Source organism: Urocitellus parryii, chromosome 11 (assembly GCF_045843805.1).
Source record: "Urocitellus parryii isolate mUroPar1 chromosome 11, mUroPar1.hap1, whole genome shotgun sequence".
In the NCBI taxonomy this organism is placed as follows: domain Eukaryota; kingdom Metazoa; phylum Chordata; class Mammalia; order Rodentia; family Sciuridae; genus Urocitellus; species Urocitellus parryii.
The window spans coordinates 7022897-7038390 of record NC_135541.1 but is presented as its reverse complement, the minus strand read 5'-3'; the positions used below and the strand labels follow the sequence as shown (position 1 = coordinate 7038390).

The 15494-nt window shown below is 43.8% G+C and overlaps 1 protein-coding gene across 2 annotated transcripts in view; it reads right to left on the bottom strand.

Annotated features, from left to right (window-relative positions):
• The window catches only part of Vps13d (vacuolar protein sorting 13 homolog D), a 244841-nt gene that overhangs the window by 211531 nt on the left and 17816 nt on the right, over positions 1-15494 (bottom strand). For both annotated transcript variants that reach the window (XM_026397870.2, XM_077791173.1), the window contains exons 6-12: positions 11458-11574; positions 6567-6671; positions 5204-5374; positions 4243-4343; positions 3249-3417; positions 1592-1693; positions 1071-1272 (exon numbers count right to left, since the gene is read on the bottom strand). In XM_026397870.2, the coding sequence (XP_026253655.2) occupies positions 1071-1272; positions 1592-1693; positions 3249-3417; positions 4243-4343; positions 5204-5374; positions 6567-6671; positions 11458-11574 (967 nt within the window). The remainder of the gene's footprint in view (positions 1-1070; positions 1273-1591; positions 1694-3248; positions 3418-4242; positions 4344-5203; positions 5375-6566; positions 6672-11457; positions 11575-15494) is intronic.

Below are 15494 nucleotides of genomic sequence, written 5' to 3'. Positions count from 1 at the left end.
TTAGCAAGACCCTGTCTCAAAAAAAAAGTGGGAAAAAGTGGAGGTGGAGGGGATCTGGGGATGTGATTCAATAGTTAAGCAACCCTGGGTTCAATCCCCAGTGCCAAAAAAAAGGAAACGATTATAGGCACATGCCTACAATCCCAGAAACCTGAGGCAGGATGATCACACGTTCAACTCAAGGCTAGACTCAGCAACTTAGCAAAGCCCTCAGCAACTTAGTGAGGTCCTAAGCAACACAATGAGACACTGTCTCAAAATAAAAAGAGCCAGGTGCAGTGGTGCATGCCTATAATCCCAGCATCTCAGGAGGCTGAGGCAGAAGAATCGAGAGTTCAAAGCCAGTCTCAGCAATGGTGAGGCACTAAGCAACTCAGTGAGACCCTGTCTCTAAATAGAATACAAAATAGGACTGGGATGTGGCTCAGTGGTCAAGTGCCTCTGAGTTCAATCCCTGGTATGAAAAATAAATAAATAAAATTTTTTAAAAAAGGACTGGGGATGCAGCTCAGTGGTAAAGTGTCTGGTTTCAATCCCCAGCACTATAAGAAAAATAAATTAATTAATAAGCAAAAATAAAAATTATAATGATTTTTAAAAAGGGTAATGATGTGCTCAGGATTACAGTGCCCCTGGGAGTAATCCCCAGTACTGAAAAAAAGAAAAACTGTATTTTTACTTATATTTAACTTTAACCTAAATAATCATTAGTGGCTATGGCTCCCAGACTGGACAGCAAGGCCTAAAGAGAACTTCTGGGCTGCTAGTCAAGCTTTGGAGTTTCAAAATTTGTGAACATGCTCAAATTTAGCTCTCTGACAAAAGTCACTACTCAGATCTATTCAAAACTGTGCCAACATCCTTGTTCAGCATGGAGTAGCAACAGAGTCGCTCCCAAAACATGTATTCTCTCTGCCTCTATGAACATGAAACAGACAGTTTTCCAAATGTCTCCTTTGGTTGAATTTGAAAATAACCAAGGGCCATTGCACAAATAATGAGCCCATTTTTATGAACCAAGCACCTCCTCTCCCTGTGGCCAGGGTGAGACTGGCCAGTTCCCAGCATACCCAGGATCTCCTCGGGGGTCCACTGCTCCTGCTGCTCTGCCGGCAGTCCTTCCACCGCTCTCCCCTCCGGGTTCTGCTGCCCATACCAGCCACCCCAACCAGGAAACCAGGACTGAAGGTACTGCAGCATCCCACTGCCTCCGCTGGCATCTGGGTCCCCAGGAGAGCTTCCTGGGGAATCAAACTGAGGCTCTCGGAGACTCTGTAGAAAATCACAAGCAGCACATGTGAGTCCCGAGATAGACACAAGCTGTGATACGCCACTGTTTTACCATTTGTCCCAGAAAGAACAAGCGCACATCAAAACTGAAGCACTCCAGAGTGTCTTGGCGGGGCTGGGGCTCAGTGGCAGAGCACTTGGCTAGCCCACCTAAGGCACTAGGTTTGATCCTCAGAACCACATAAAAATAAATAAATAAAATAAAAGTATTGTAGCCATCTACAACTAAAAAACTATTTTAAAAAGAGAGAGAAAGAGAGAGTGACAGCTCTGAACAAATGTTCTCCACAGCTCATCTCACCTCTGCTAGTTCCTCTTGCTTATAAAAGCGATCATGAACCAGCTCACGCAGGATCTTCAGTTCCTCAAAGCTCTGTTCCTCCTCTATCCGACACATTTCCTCCTGTTTGGGCAAGAGCAAAAGCAAACCCTAGACACTGTAGCTCCGGAGAAACTGGACACCTTCACAAATCACTACAGTGCCTCAAAGAAATCCACTGGCTGAGACGTGTGCACTGAAGGCCAAGAAACAGACAAGCAGCTGGTTCGGTGTGACCGCTGTCTACAGGTTCAACAGATTTCCCCATCATCAACAGATTCTCCTTGGTCTCAAACACTCCACTAACAAGTTTCACAGCTTCTGGGGCTGATGACAGCAGAGAGGACACAAACAACCGTCATTGGTTTCCAGAGGGTCACCACACGTGCACTGCCCTGACGCAGTCACGACGCGCTACACAGAGGAATGCACGGGCACCAGCTCCTGCAGGTGTCATGTGGTCTATCAGCAAGGACATGGTCATTGTAACTTGTCACATACAAGTCAGCAAAGAGACAGGGCAGCCAGCTGCATACCAAGTTAAAAAAGAAAGTAAAAAGTAAACTGAGCTATCCTAAACTGTTTCTTCTACTCCACTATTAAGAGACCATCCGTGTTTTAGCCTGCCCACCTCAGTGGTAATTCAGATTTTTCTCTCCCTCCATGTTTTTGCCTGTGCCTTTGAGAAAACATCCAAAACAAAATGTCTGGTTTATTCCATCTTTTGTAAGTTTCCTATGTTAAAAGCCAAGTCTGACACTGATGAAGAAAATATTAACCACATAAGGGGCCATGACCTCAGGGTGCTGACAGAAGGGGTGAGAATCCCTAGGGATTCAGTACCCCCACTGGACACCATGCAGTGGGTGCTGAAGGGAAAGGGATATTCCTTTTTGCTTGGAAGAATTCTCCAAAAAAATGGTTAGTTAAGAGACATTACCTGAGTCAAACATTGGAAAGGGCCTAAACTGGTACTACAAAAAGTCATGCTCACAAAAGCAAAACAATTCAAGGAACAAAGCAATTCCACTGCCTTCTAGGGGGTGACAGGTAGAGAGACCACAGACGGGGTGGGGGTTCCCCTGCCAGGATTCCAGCAGGGGAGGTTCTGGGGTCTCCAGCCCACCAGTAATTCAAATGTGAACTTGCCTTCACAACTTATGGCCCCCATTCTGCCTCACCTCCACCACCAAAAATACCCAAGGTAATCAAGCCACTGGATTATGGGAAATGTAGGCCAAGTCCACAGGGACTAGTTTCAGACCTTGGAAGAAAAGAATTAGGCCTCAGATCAGGCTTTGAAGAGATGCAGGTAACCACATAAAAGGCTCCCTGAGTCCTCACAGAGAGCTGGAGGAGGATGGGAGGGGACACAAAGGCCTGGCAGGACTGTGGCCATCTCTTCCTCCTCCTACCCTTGGCTCTCCTAAGGCAACAGAAAGTGAGGGTGCATCTGGCCAAGGCGAGTTTGGAGGCCTTCCAAAAACTTCTCACTCTATTAAAACCCACTCTTCTCTGTGATGATGCCCCTTGGCAATAGACTGTTTATTTCCTCACATATCCCATCTCCTTAGGCCTTCAAGAGAATTTGCTTGTCCTCTGAATGAAAACAAGAAACACAAGACAACAGTCCACTCACCTTGTCTTCTGCAGATAGTAGGCCTCCTTTTAACTTGCTGAAATATTTGTCAGTGTAAAACACAGCATCATGGGCGCGGTGCAACAAGAAGTCCCAGGTGCAGCGTTTCCTCTGCTCTCTGATCTCATACAAGTTAGCATTCAGAGCAAAATACCACCACTCTCGGCAGCTGCAACAGCCCATGACAATGTATCACTTCTCACACTAAAAGCAATTGCAATGCTACGGGTCCAGGACAGTTCACATACCACCATTCCTCTCCTGAGACGTTTTTTCTCTTCTCAGCCAGCAGTTTATGTCTCAGGCTTATTTTAATGTTAAGCTAAACCCAATATGTTGGGAAAGTAATTCTGCTGCCAGTGAACATCAACTAATTGATGGATAAAACCTGATGCTCGACTGGTTGACAGTTCCCAGTGTCAGTTCCCTCCACGAAGAGAAAGCCAAGCACTAACCGTGCAGCAAGCACATCCCAAGGTAATTGACAAGAATGAACCAGCAACAGATTTAATATATATACTCAAGACCTAAAAACTGAATTTCTAGGAAAATACGTGGAAATACAGTTTTATATACCAAGTTTATTGCTGCAACAAGAAGAGGGTTTATTTTTGTTAAGGAAGTAAAAAAGTACAGTAAAATGTACAAAAATGACCAAATAGCCTGGGAGAAAAGACAAAAGTAGATTCAAAGACTATTGCAGAGTATTTACTGCCCACCAGATCCTCCCAGCGCAACCTGAGCTGCTTGCTAAATGAGATGAAGAGGATCTTCTGCCCTTCACTACACTCGACCCAAGAGGAAACTTCAGTTGAATAAATATGTAATAAGAATATCAACAATGATAACAGGAATGGCATTTTAAGGGCCAGAAAACCATCGTATTTTATCTCCAACCATCTGTCAAGGCCTATGAGGCATGTTTCTAGTCTAGGTATAAAAAAAGAACATGCTATAAAAATACATTTTGCACACGACTCACATCGGCCCTTACCTCTTGGATACTGCCACTTTCGGTTTCCACTTTCGGAACTTCACTTGCCTCTCCTTCCGCTCCAGCTCCTTGAGGAAGCCCATGATTTGCCGGTACTGCAGCTTTCCATTAGAGATGAAGAGACACTAAGTTAGATCAGATTTGGCTCTTTTACTCAGTTAAGACCTACATCTAACAAGAACATATTACTCAATCTACTGAACTGAAATCCAGTGAAACTGAAAGACCAAAACAAGGGCATCCAGGGCCTTGTCTCTCTGAACACTGACAACTTCGTATTTATGTTTGCTCCATCTCTTGTAGTCTCTGCTTAGCACTTAAAATCAAATCACATCAAACTAACCTGAGATGAACCCAATTGCTGTTATAGTTTAGATATAAGGTGTCCCCCAAAAGCTTCTGTATCAACATAGGAATATTCAGAAGTGAAATGATGAGATTATGAGAGCTGTAACCTAATCAGTCCATCCTAGTTTGAGTAGACTGACTGGATAGTAACTGTAGGCAGGTGGGGTGTGGCTAGAGTACATGAGTCACTGAGGGCTTCCCTAGAGGGGTGCACCCTCTATGACCCATTCCCCCCTGTTATCTGCTTCCTGAGAGCCATGAACAGAGTAGTGATCCTCTACCATGCCCTTCCACCAGGACACTCTGCCTCACCTTGGGCCCAGAGCAATGGAGACAGCTGCCCAAGGAGTGAACCTCTGAAACCATGAGCCTAAAAGTTGTTCTTGCCAGGTATTCTAGTTACAGCAACAAAAGCCTAACACGACTGTATAACAGAATGCGAGGTTTATAGTCTCTGCTTAGCACTTAAAATCAAAAGCTCTGAAGGGAACAGGCTTCACAGGTATGCTCTTTCCTACTGAGGAGACCATCAAGTATAAGTACTGTTAACATTCCTCCCTTGCCCCCAGTTACCAGTCTAGTGGGGAGTCTAAGCTTCTGGGAAGGAGTGTACCTGAGACAGCTTCAAGGGAATGGTTTCTAGCTGAATATCACATTCAATTCGGGGACTGTGCCGGGACCTCAGAGGCTCCTTGGAGCAGTTTCTCTTCAAGAGGGCCGATGCACACACAGGCTCCAGGACATAGTGGTGACTGCGACTCTCCATGCTCCTGGCCATGGCCTCCTGTGTGTCACAAGAATATCTGCTGTGCTCAGACTGCCTTCCTTCTAGTTGTCACTTGGATAATGCTGGGGCTTTGTGGCAAGACCACAGCTTGAGGTGGAAATACTGCACAAGACTCCAAAAATAGCATAAAATTGCTCTGTAATATTTTAAAATGTTATTTCTATGTCTTCATAGGTAATATATTCACACGGTTTAAAATTTAAAAGGAAAAAAAAAAAAAAGAAATATCTCTTTCCTACTCTCATCCCCAGCTACCCACTTACCGTCAGAGGCTGCCAATGGTGCCTACCAACTGCTTCTGTCTCCCACTGGAGGCTATACACATTCAAGTAAATCAACAATGATGTTTTTTTGTTTGTTTTTCTTTGGTACTAGGCATAGAGACTAACATATTTATCATAAAGTTTTGTTTTGTTTTGTTTTTAGTTGTTGATGGATCTTTATTTTATTTATTTTTATGTGGTGCTGAGACTCAAATCCAGTGCCCCACACATGCTAGGCAAGCACTCCACCACTAAGCTACAACCCCTGCCCCTTTATTTTTAATAGTTGTACAATATTCTACAATATGAACTCAATACTTATATAATCAAATTAGCAAAATCAAAACCATATGTACAATAGCCTACAAGTCAAGACAACCCTGGGTGGGGGACAAATGAGTCATTTTCCTCCATTTCACTTAAACCACCTATAATTTCTTTACAAAAAGATTAAGTCCTCTTATCCTTCACAACCAGTAATACTTCATATCCCATGATTCTAAGTATATCTTAAAGGAATGCCACTAATGGTAGCATTTCAACATAAAATCCATTAAGAGCTCCTCTTTGAGAATCAGAACTGGTGCTCTGTTTATTTAAAATCTGGACACCCAGTACATGGTGACTGAGAGACTGGATAACCACGGCAGGTTACCTGCAAACAGTAGAACACTGTACAGCAGTACGAAGCGATGAACCAACAATATGAATACACCTTAAAAACATAACTTTAAGTGGGGAAAAAAGGCACGCCTATGGCATTCTGACGTAAGTTTAAAATACACACAACTGTACATTGTTCAGAGGCACAGACATCAAGCCCCTCAGGTAAAGACACTGCAGGAGGCGACAACCTGCATGGCAGGAATCCTATGCCACCTTCCTTCAGAGCCAGCTTCCAATAAAGCCCTGTGCCAGGAACCTACCTGCAATTCCACCTGAGGCAGATCCCCCAATAAAGTGCAATCGACGTCCCAGTAGGTGCCAAACTCTGCCACATCTAACTGCTTTTTCCGCATTAGTTTCTGTACCTGAGGTAAGAAAATCAAGGAAGAAACAGATGACTGTCTTTATTCCTGAATTATTCCCTCACTCAACCACGTGTGTGGAACATCACACACAGGCCCTCTGCAAGGCACTGGGAACACCAAACTGAATTTAAATCATGGATTTGCTCTCAAAGAGTTCAAAATCTACCTGGTTGAGGTCATAAACATACAAATAAATAATTTCCATTACTCAGAAGAAGCAGAGAAAGAATACATAAGACGCTACAAGTCAGGCTGGGCTGGGGCTCGGTGGCAGAGCATTTGCCTGGCATGTGGGAGGCACTGGGTTCAATCCTCAGCACCTTAAATAAATAAATAATAAAGATCCATCAACAACTAAAAAATATTTAAAAAAAAAAAAAAAGATGCTACAAGTAAACAAAAAAGATCACTGTACAGATAAGTATCAAAATACATATAAGTTTGTCCAGGCAAAGTGACTCACACCTGTAACCCTAGCAACTCTGAAGGCTGAGGCAGGAAGATTGCAAGTTTAAGGCCAGCCTCAGCAACTTAGTGGGGCCCTAAGGAACTCTGGGAGGCCCTGTCTCAAAGTAAAGATTAAAAAATGTTGGTCAGGGCTGAGGCTGTAGCTCCATGGTAGAGCACTTGCCTAGCATGTGTGAGGCACTGGGCTTGATTCTGAGCACCACATAAAAAAAACAAATGAATAAAATATAGGCATTATGTCCATTTACACCTAAAAATATTTTTTTAAAAGGTGCTGGTGATATGGTTCCATGTTTGAGGATCTCTAGGTTCAATCCCCAGTACCAAAAAATAAAGAAATAGATTTCTCACAAAAGATTGCATAGGAGGAAAGACGGAGTCAAAAAAGCTGTGACACCTTCGGAAGACACTGAACATACCTGTATAACTGGAACTCTGGGTAGAACAGGGGCAGAACTGGTCCATGTGTAGGAAGACATATTTGGAGTGGGGATTCAAGTGAGGAGAAAAGTAGCTTGGAATGTTCCTATGGATACTGGGTTGATCAGTGTCCTCCCCCCAAGAAAGGACAGGTCCACCCAGAAGTTGTGAATGTGACCTTATTTGAAAATAGGGTCTTGGTAATTACAACTAGATCATGCTAGATGACTGTGGGTCCTAATCTAATGGGTGATATCCTTATAAGAAGAAAAAAAGACACAGGAAAAAAGACCAGGCAAGAGAGGCAGAGATCCGACTGAGGCATCGACAAGCCAAGGAGTGTCAGAGATCACTAGGAACCATCAGACACAAGGACAGAGGCATGAGACAGTCTCCTTCAGGGCCTACAGAAGGAACCAACCCTGCAGACCCCTTGATTTCAGATGTCTGGGCTCCAGAACTAGAAATAAACTTCTGCAGTTCTAAGCCATCCAGTTTGCAGCAGTGTTTTACAGCAGCCCTTGGAAACAAAGCCACTAGGAAAGGAAGTTAAGCCACACAAGGGAGTTCAGGCTTTAAGTGACACGGAGCCTCTGAAGGTTTGACATAGGCAAGTACCTGTCAGCCCAGAGCAGAGCTTCCCCCTGGTATAGTGGAGAAAACAAGTCAGGAGCCAGTCAAGATGATGAGCAAGTTCACAGGAGAAAATCCATTTGAGAAACACCTGGCTTCTCTGAGTCCCCCACTCCCAGCCCCAAGCAGCCACAGCCATCGCCCCTGTGCTGCACAAGTCTCCTCTTCCTCTGTGCGCACAGCAATGTGGGAGAGGCTGGGAGGCTCGATGTGAAATGAATGAAAAGAGCCTGGAGGTCACAGAACAAGGTATTTCATCAGCCCAGAGAGGGCTGACAGGACCCAGGCCCAGGACGACGGTCACATGAAGATGGCAAGGAAGGGCCACATTTGAGACTGTTACAGGGAAAATCAGCAGGACACAGAGGATGTGGAAGTTGAAGAATATGGAGTGGAAGGGTAAGGAGCAGGAGGGCAAACCCTGTCTACAGGGCCACATAGGCCCCGCAGCCACAGGGTCTCTACTACAGCTACTACCCTGTGGCTGCCGAACAAAGGCAGCCCTGACAACACTAACTTGAGTGTAGCTGGGATGCAGTAAGCTTTCACTTACACAGGCGGGCGCCAATCTGGCCACAAGCCATCCTTTACTGACCTCTGCCCTAGAGCTGGACTACCTGGGCCTACTGCATCTCTCTGCTTTGTACTCTGCCACTGACCTGAGGATAACAGTGGTAGTGAACCTGAGAATTAAATGAGTTAATCTTGTAAAGTGCCAAGAACAATACCTAGCACATAAAAAGGCTCAAAAACTATCAGTTGATTTTTTTTTTTGTTAAATAAAAATGATAGGAGGCCACTGTTTAGGCTAGGCTCCTGCACTAGGCCCCACAAACCAGACTATCAAAATGGAATCACTCATGCTAAAGCTACAACCAGTTGAAACTAAGCTGTTTATCTGACCTTCCATAAAAGGACAAATGAGAGACAACAGCCAAATTTTCCAGGCAGGACAGATTCAAGGGGTATGACAATGGGTTTCCTCTGGCTCGTCCTTACATCCTCTAATCTTGACCAGAAGTACCCTAAAGTAATCTGACACCAATAAATCAGTTACTTTTCCCATTGCTCTATTCCCCCTTATAAGTGAAGCAACTATGAAATGACCAATCTACTTCTTTCCTGACTGATTTCCTCAGCCCTCTATAACACCAGCCCCTGGGGCAGAGCAGGGCAACCCATAACACTGACTCTCCTCTCCAGAATGAAATGTTGCCCAATTCTAGAAAATAAAGCCAATGAAGATCTTTAAGTTGTTGCAATTTTGTTCTTTGACAGATGTAACATTCAACAACATGTTAAGAAATAAAGGGGAGAGCTGGGGTTGTGGCTCAGTGAGAGAGCGCTTGCCTAGCACGTGTGAGGCACTGGGTTCAATACTCAGCACCGCATGTAAATAAATAAATAAAATAAAGATCCATCAACAACTAATAAAAATATTTGGAAGGGAGGAAGGAAGGGAGGGAGGGAAGGGAGGGAGGGAAGGGAGGGAGGGAAGGGAGGGGAAAAATGAGTTTCATGGGGGGAACTGGCAGACAATGTAATGGGATTGCTTTGCCCATGACTAGCTATGGTATAAAATGAAATACACTTGGTCTTTGTCCCCAGTTCCTGGCACACAGCTCCTAAAATGATAGGAGCTGTCTTTTGTTATAATGAGTCACTTTTTATCACACTTGAGTTTATACTAATGGGTGACTTAGGGTGTTACCCCTAGATAGCCTTAGGATGGGCCAGTCACCAAGTGATTCAAAGGATGGGAATTTCACTCTAATCCCCACTAACCTCTGGGTGTAGGAATAGAGATTAAGCTCTATAAGAAAATTTAAATATAAGGTATGATGGTATACACCAGTAATCCCAGCTACTTAGGAGACTAAGGCAGGAGAACAGCAAGTTCAAGATCCTCCTGGGCAATTTGGTGAATCCCTGTCTCAAAATAAAAAGGGCTGGGAATTAGCTCAGGGGTAGAGCATTTGCCTGGCACGTGTGAGGCCTTGGGTTCCCCTGGCCCTGCAAAAAAAAAAAAAAAAAAAAAAAAGAACATGCGATTTGATGAGCTTCTAGACTGCTGAACCCTAGAGGATAAAGCATAGGCCCCTCTTCATCAGCTGTTCATCTGCATCCTTTATCATATCCTTTATAAATTGGTAGTGCTTCCCTGAGTCAGTGAACCATCCTGGCAAATTATCAAACCTGACAACAGGTCACAGAAACTGTGGCTTTATGGCTATCAGTCAGAAGGACAGGTCACAACCTGAAACCTACAATTGACATCTGATGTGAGGTCCAGCTAGTGGCCTGAGCCTTCACCTGTGGGGCCTGAACCACTCTGGCTGGTGCCAGAACTGAATTCAATTATAAGATATCTATTTGCCCTTTGCTGGAAAACTGCCTGGTGGGGCAGGGCAGACTCCCACATACCTCTTGTCAAAGACAATAACAGTCAAGTTACACAATCAGCCTAGGTGTCCACAGACAGGTGAATGGATAAAGAAAATGTGGAATATATACACAATGGAGTTTTGTTAAGGTGTAAAGAAAAATAAAATTATGTCATTTCCAGGAAAACGGAGAGAACTAGAAAGCATCATGTTAAGCAAAATAAGTCAGACTCAGAAAGACATTTATCATATTTTCTGTTACATGTGGAAGCTAGGGGGAAAAGGAAAATGGACATCATGAAAGTAGAAGTAGAAGGGAGAATAACAGGGTAGAGAGGAAAGAGGGAGGGTATGGGAGGAACTAGGGAGTGAAACCATGCTACATGCATGAACCACACGCCACATGAACCCACCATTCTGCTTAATACGTACCAATAAAAAAAAAAAGTACAATGTAAAAATAGAGAGAAAGTGTCTTATCAGACAAGCCTAAAACACCACAGAGGCATGAACATGAAGGTCAAAAGAGAGGTAGAGAATGGAGTTCAGGATGTGCTTTCCACATCCACTGGCAAAAAATTCATAGGTAGCAGCTGAAACTATAAAACACAATGAGTGAGAAAAAAACAGATGACGTCCTTGCTGCCCCTCAGTTTCTAGTGCATAAAATGAAAGTGATACAACCTAAGTAGAACATCAACTGTTTCCCTATCTCAGCAGACTAGGTTTGTTTTCTACAGATAAAGAGACAGGCATCCTACCAAGGAATATAGTAGAAAAGAATGCACCCTCATCTCCCCACCACTGCAGGACAAAAGGCAGAGTCCTGAACCCCTAGAACAAGACCTTCCTCCCAGCTTGGAATCACATTTCATACTCACAGGCTCATTCACAGCATTTTGCATGGATACATTCTTAATGCAGATGCCAAATGCAAAAGGGTGGGAAGGATTGGTGACACCATCTTCAAAGCGTAAATGGACATCTTGAATTTTTAACTGCAATGGGGACAATTAAAAAAAAAAAAAAAAAAACATTTAGATGGAATTCTATAGGTAGAAGACAAACTGCCCTTGAGCCACACAGGTACATCACAGCAGGCATTTTACACAAACATAACACACATATCCTCTATTCTGTAAATTCCTAAAAATTATTATTATCAGCTGCACCTGAATGAGATTTCTTTGTGATTAGTGTCATCTCAACAAGAAAGCTACAATATTGCCAGACATGGTGGCATATGCCTGTAATCCCAGCGGCTCCAGAGGCTGAGGTAGGAAGATCACAAGTTTAAAGCCATCTCAACAATTTTGAGGCCCTAAGCAAGCCAGCAAGATCCTGTTTTTAAATAAAATACAATAAAAGGCTGGAATGGGATGGGGATATAACTCAGTTGATACAGTGCTTGCCTTGCATGCATGAAGCATGGGTTTAATCCCCAGCACCACAAAATGGAGGGGGGCGATGCTGGGGATGTGACTCAGTGGTTAAGCACTCCTGAGTTCAATCCCTGATACCAAAAAAGAGAACACCATTGTATTCTTCCCACTTGTGTTTTTTGCTGCTGCTGCTGCTGCTGCTGCTGTTGTTTTGATACTAGGGATTGAACCCAGGAACACTCAACACTGAGCCACACCCCCAGCCCTTTTTATTTATTTATTTTGTGACAGGGTATCACTAAGTTGCTGAGGCTGGCTTTGAACTTGCAATCCTCCTGCCTCAGCCTCCCAAGTTGCTGGAATTACAGGTGTGCACCATAGTGGCCAGCTGTGCTACCTTATCTTGTATGTCCCAGTATTTAAATCCAGAAACACCAGCAAGGCACGTAAACTTTGTATATATGTATACATGTATGTATTTCTCCTAGCCCTATAAGAGGGCTTCAGAAAAGTCACTCCCTTTCAGTGAATTAAAAGTAACAGAAAATAAAAAGACAATGTGCAAAACAGGAGAAACTATTTGCAAATCATATATGTGATAAGGGACTAGCATTCCAACTATTTATAAAGAGTTCTTATAACTGATTAATAAAAACACAAACTAATTTTTTAAATAGGCAAAAAATTCCAATAGATATTTCTCCAAAAAAAAAAAAAAAAAAAAGACACAGGGCTGGGAGCAAGTTCTGGTAGAACACTTGCCTCGTGTGGATAAGGGCCTGGGTTCCATTCCCAGGACAAAAAAAAAAGATATCTCTATGGCCAGTAGACATATGGAAAGGTCCTCAACATTACTGCCCATTAAGGAAATGCAAATCAAAAGCACAAGGAGGGGGGGAATGTGGCTCAGTGCATAGTGCTTGCCTCGCACGGAGAAGGCCCTGGGTTCAATCCTCAGCACCACATAAAAATAAGTAAATAAAATAAAGGTATTGGGTCTATCTACAACTAAAAAAAAAAAAAAAAAAAAAAAAAAGCACAAGGAGATGGCACTTCATGCCCACTATTGATAGGGAATGAGTGGCGGGAGCACAAGGTTAAGGTTAAGGGAATACTTCTATCAACTGAGCCCACTGTGCTGACCCCACAGGCTTTCTCAGCCCTGCCTGACTTTGTACAGTACTCAGTAAACTTCCTCTGCAGGAGAAATGCAGGCCCAAAACACCCATAAGATCACAAGTTAGCCTGAAGGGGGGACTTTTGTGACCCTCACACAAACCAGAACCCAGAACTCAGGAAGGTAAAGAAAATTCCCCCACTCACAAAATCTGTAAGAAAAGGTTCCAATTAGAACTAGTCAGCAAGGGCCAAAGTGACCTAGAGTTGTCGAGCACAGTGGGAACTTCAAAGTCTGATGTCAAAAGTCAAGAGATAAGGAGGCTAAGGTTGTGGCTCAGCAGTAGAGCACTCACCTAGCACATGTGAGGCCCCGGGTTCAATCCTCAGCACTACATAAAAATAAATAAATAAGCGTATTATGTCCAACTACAACTAAAAAATAAATATTAAAAACAAAAAAAAAAATGTCAAGAGATGGACCTGGGCAAGACTGTCTGGAAACTCCTCTGGGACCCCCAATAAAACTAGAAGGAGGGGCTGGAGATGTGGCTCAAGCGGTAATGCGCTCGCCTGGCATGTGCGGGGCGCTGGGTTTGATCCTCAGCACCACATAAAATAAAATAAAGATGTTGTGTCCACTGAAAACTGAAAAATAAATATTAAAAAATATTCTCTCCCCCCCCCTTTAAAAAAAAAAAAAACTAGAAGCAGGAAAGGTGCACTATCCCTCTTCTCTCCAAGAGGACTCACTCTCTCCTTGACAGCATCCCCTTCTCCCCTTTCCTGTCCCTTCTAATAAGCTCGTGTCTGTTACTCTGAGCAAACTGTCTGAAATCTTTCTGGCCTGGTGGCAAGGGGTGGGGCTCTGTGCTGCCTCAGTCTTGCAGAAGACTCTGGCCTGGAACACTTGGGTTCCCTGCCTGCTCATCATCAGTTCCCCTGTCCTTTCTGGGTGCTTCCTCTGCTCAGTCTCGTCTGGACCTCCATTCTCCACCTAAGATTCTTGGTGACTAGAGGAAAAATTGAGGTAATGGATGGGTTTGGGCTAGAGCACACTCTAGTAGAAATCTGCAGATCTCTTGATTGGAACTCAGACACGCAGCCCTCAGGGGTAAGAATTAAGGCTTTCACCCTCCATCTTATTGGAGAACAAGTTTCGCCCACTGGAAATTGAAAGGTTCTTGGCAAGGACAACACCTTTGTAGAGTCCCAAGGCCAGTGAGCACAAGATTCTGAACCCCAAAGCCTATTAGCATAAAGAGACCCCTTTCTCTTCATCTCACCCTCTCATCTTTCTCTTCACACCAACAAAACCTAATAGGACCTCACTCAAGGCTCAAATCAGTGGGAACTCTAATTCACGTCTAAGGTAAGAGTGTACCCTCCATCTCTGGGTCAGGATGCCCTATTCAATGCTTCCTGGGTTGAAAATGGCAACTGTCCTTACTCCTTAGCCACCTGCCTGATATCTACCCCTCTGAGGCCTACATCTAGAAGCTGATTGAGCAATTGCCCAAACTGGTTTGAAACTAGGAAAAAAAAGCTTCACTTTTAAATCCAAGATGCTGAGGACATAAATGGCTACTGTGTTTCTTTGTGTGTGTGTGTGTGTTACTGTGGATTGAGCCCAGGGCCTTGTGTATGCGTGGCAAGCACTCTACCACCTGGGCTACATCACCAGCCCTGTTGTATTTTTGCTTATACTCTAGGATTCTGCTAAGTTCCTCACAAAATGCTAGAGAAAGAGGCAGACAGAGTGAACCGGAACTGGAAAGGCCAGCTGCACCAGGAGCCAGACCTTTTTAAGGATGCTTAAGACATCTGCACCTATAAGCCAGGGAATGTCAGGGGACACCCCACTTCCCACAAGGTTTTCTCTTCCCTCCAGATGGGGAACAACTGCACAGGGAAAGAAAGTGGAAAGATCCCATGTGTATGTTTTCTTTTTCTCAAGAATCTTCCAGAAGTCCACCCTCTCCCCAAATCTTTTTTTTTTTTTTAATATTTATTTATTATTTTTTCTTAGTTCTCGGCGGACACAACATCTTTGTTGGTATGTGGTGCTGAGGATCGAACCCGGGCCGCACGCATGCCAGGCGAGCGCGCTACCGCTTGAGCCACATCCCCAGCCCTCTCCCCAAATCTTATGGGCTGACATATTAAGTATCTGGGCTGACTCTAATCTGATGTGTTCCTGTACTAGAGTAATTACAGCCGTGTCCTTTTTTTTTTTTTTTTTTTTTTTTTGGTGGTGCTGGGGATTGAGCCCAGGGCCCTGTGCATGCAGGGCAAGCACTCTACCAACTGAGCTATATCCCCAGCCCTTTCCTATCCTTTTTTGAAAATCTCGTTATTGAGCTCATGTTTTTTCTACTGAATTCACCTTTGGTCCTATATAAATTAATATATTTTTGTTC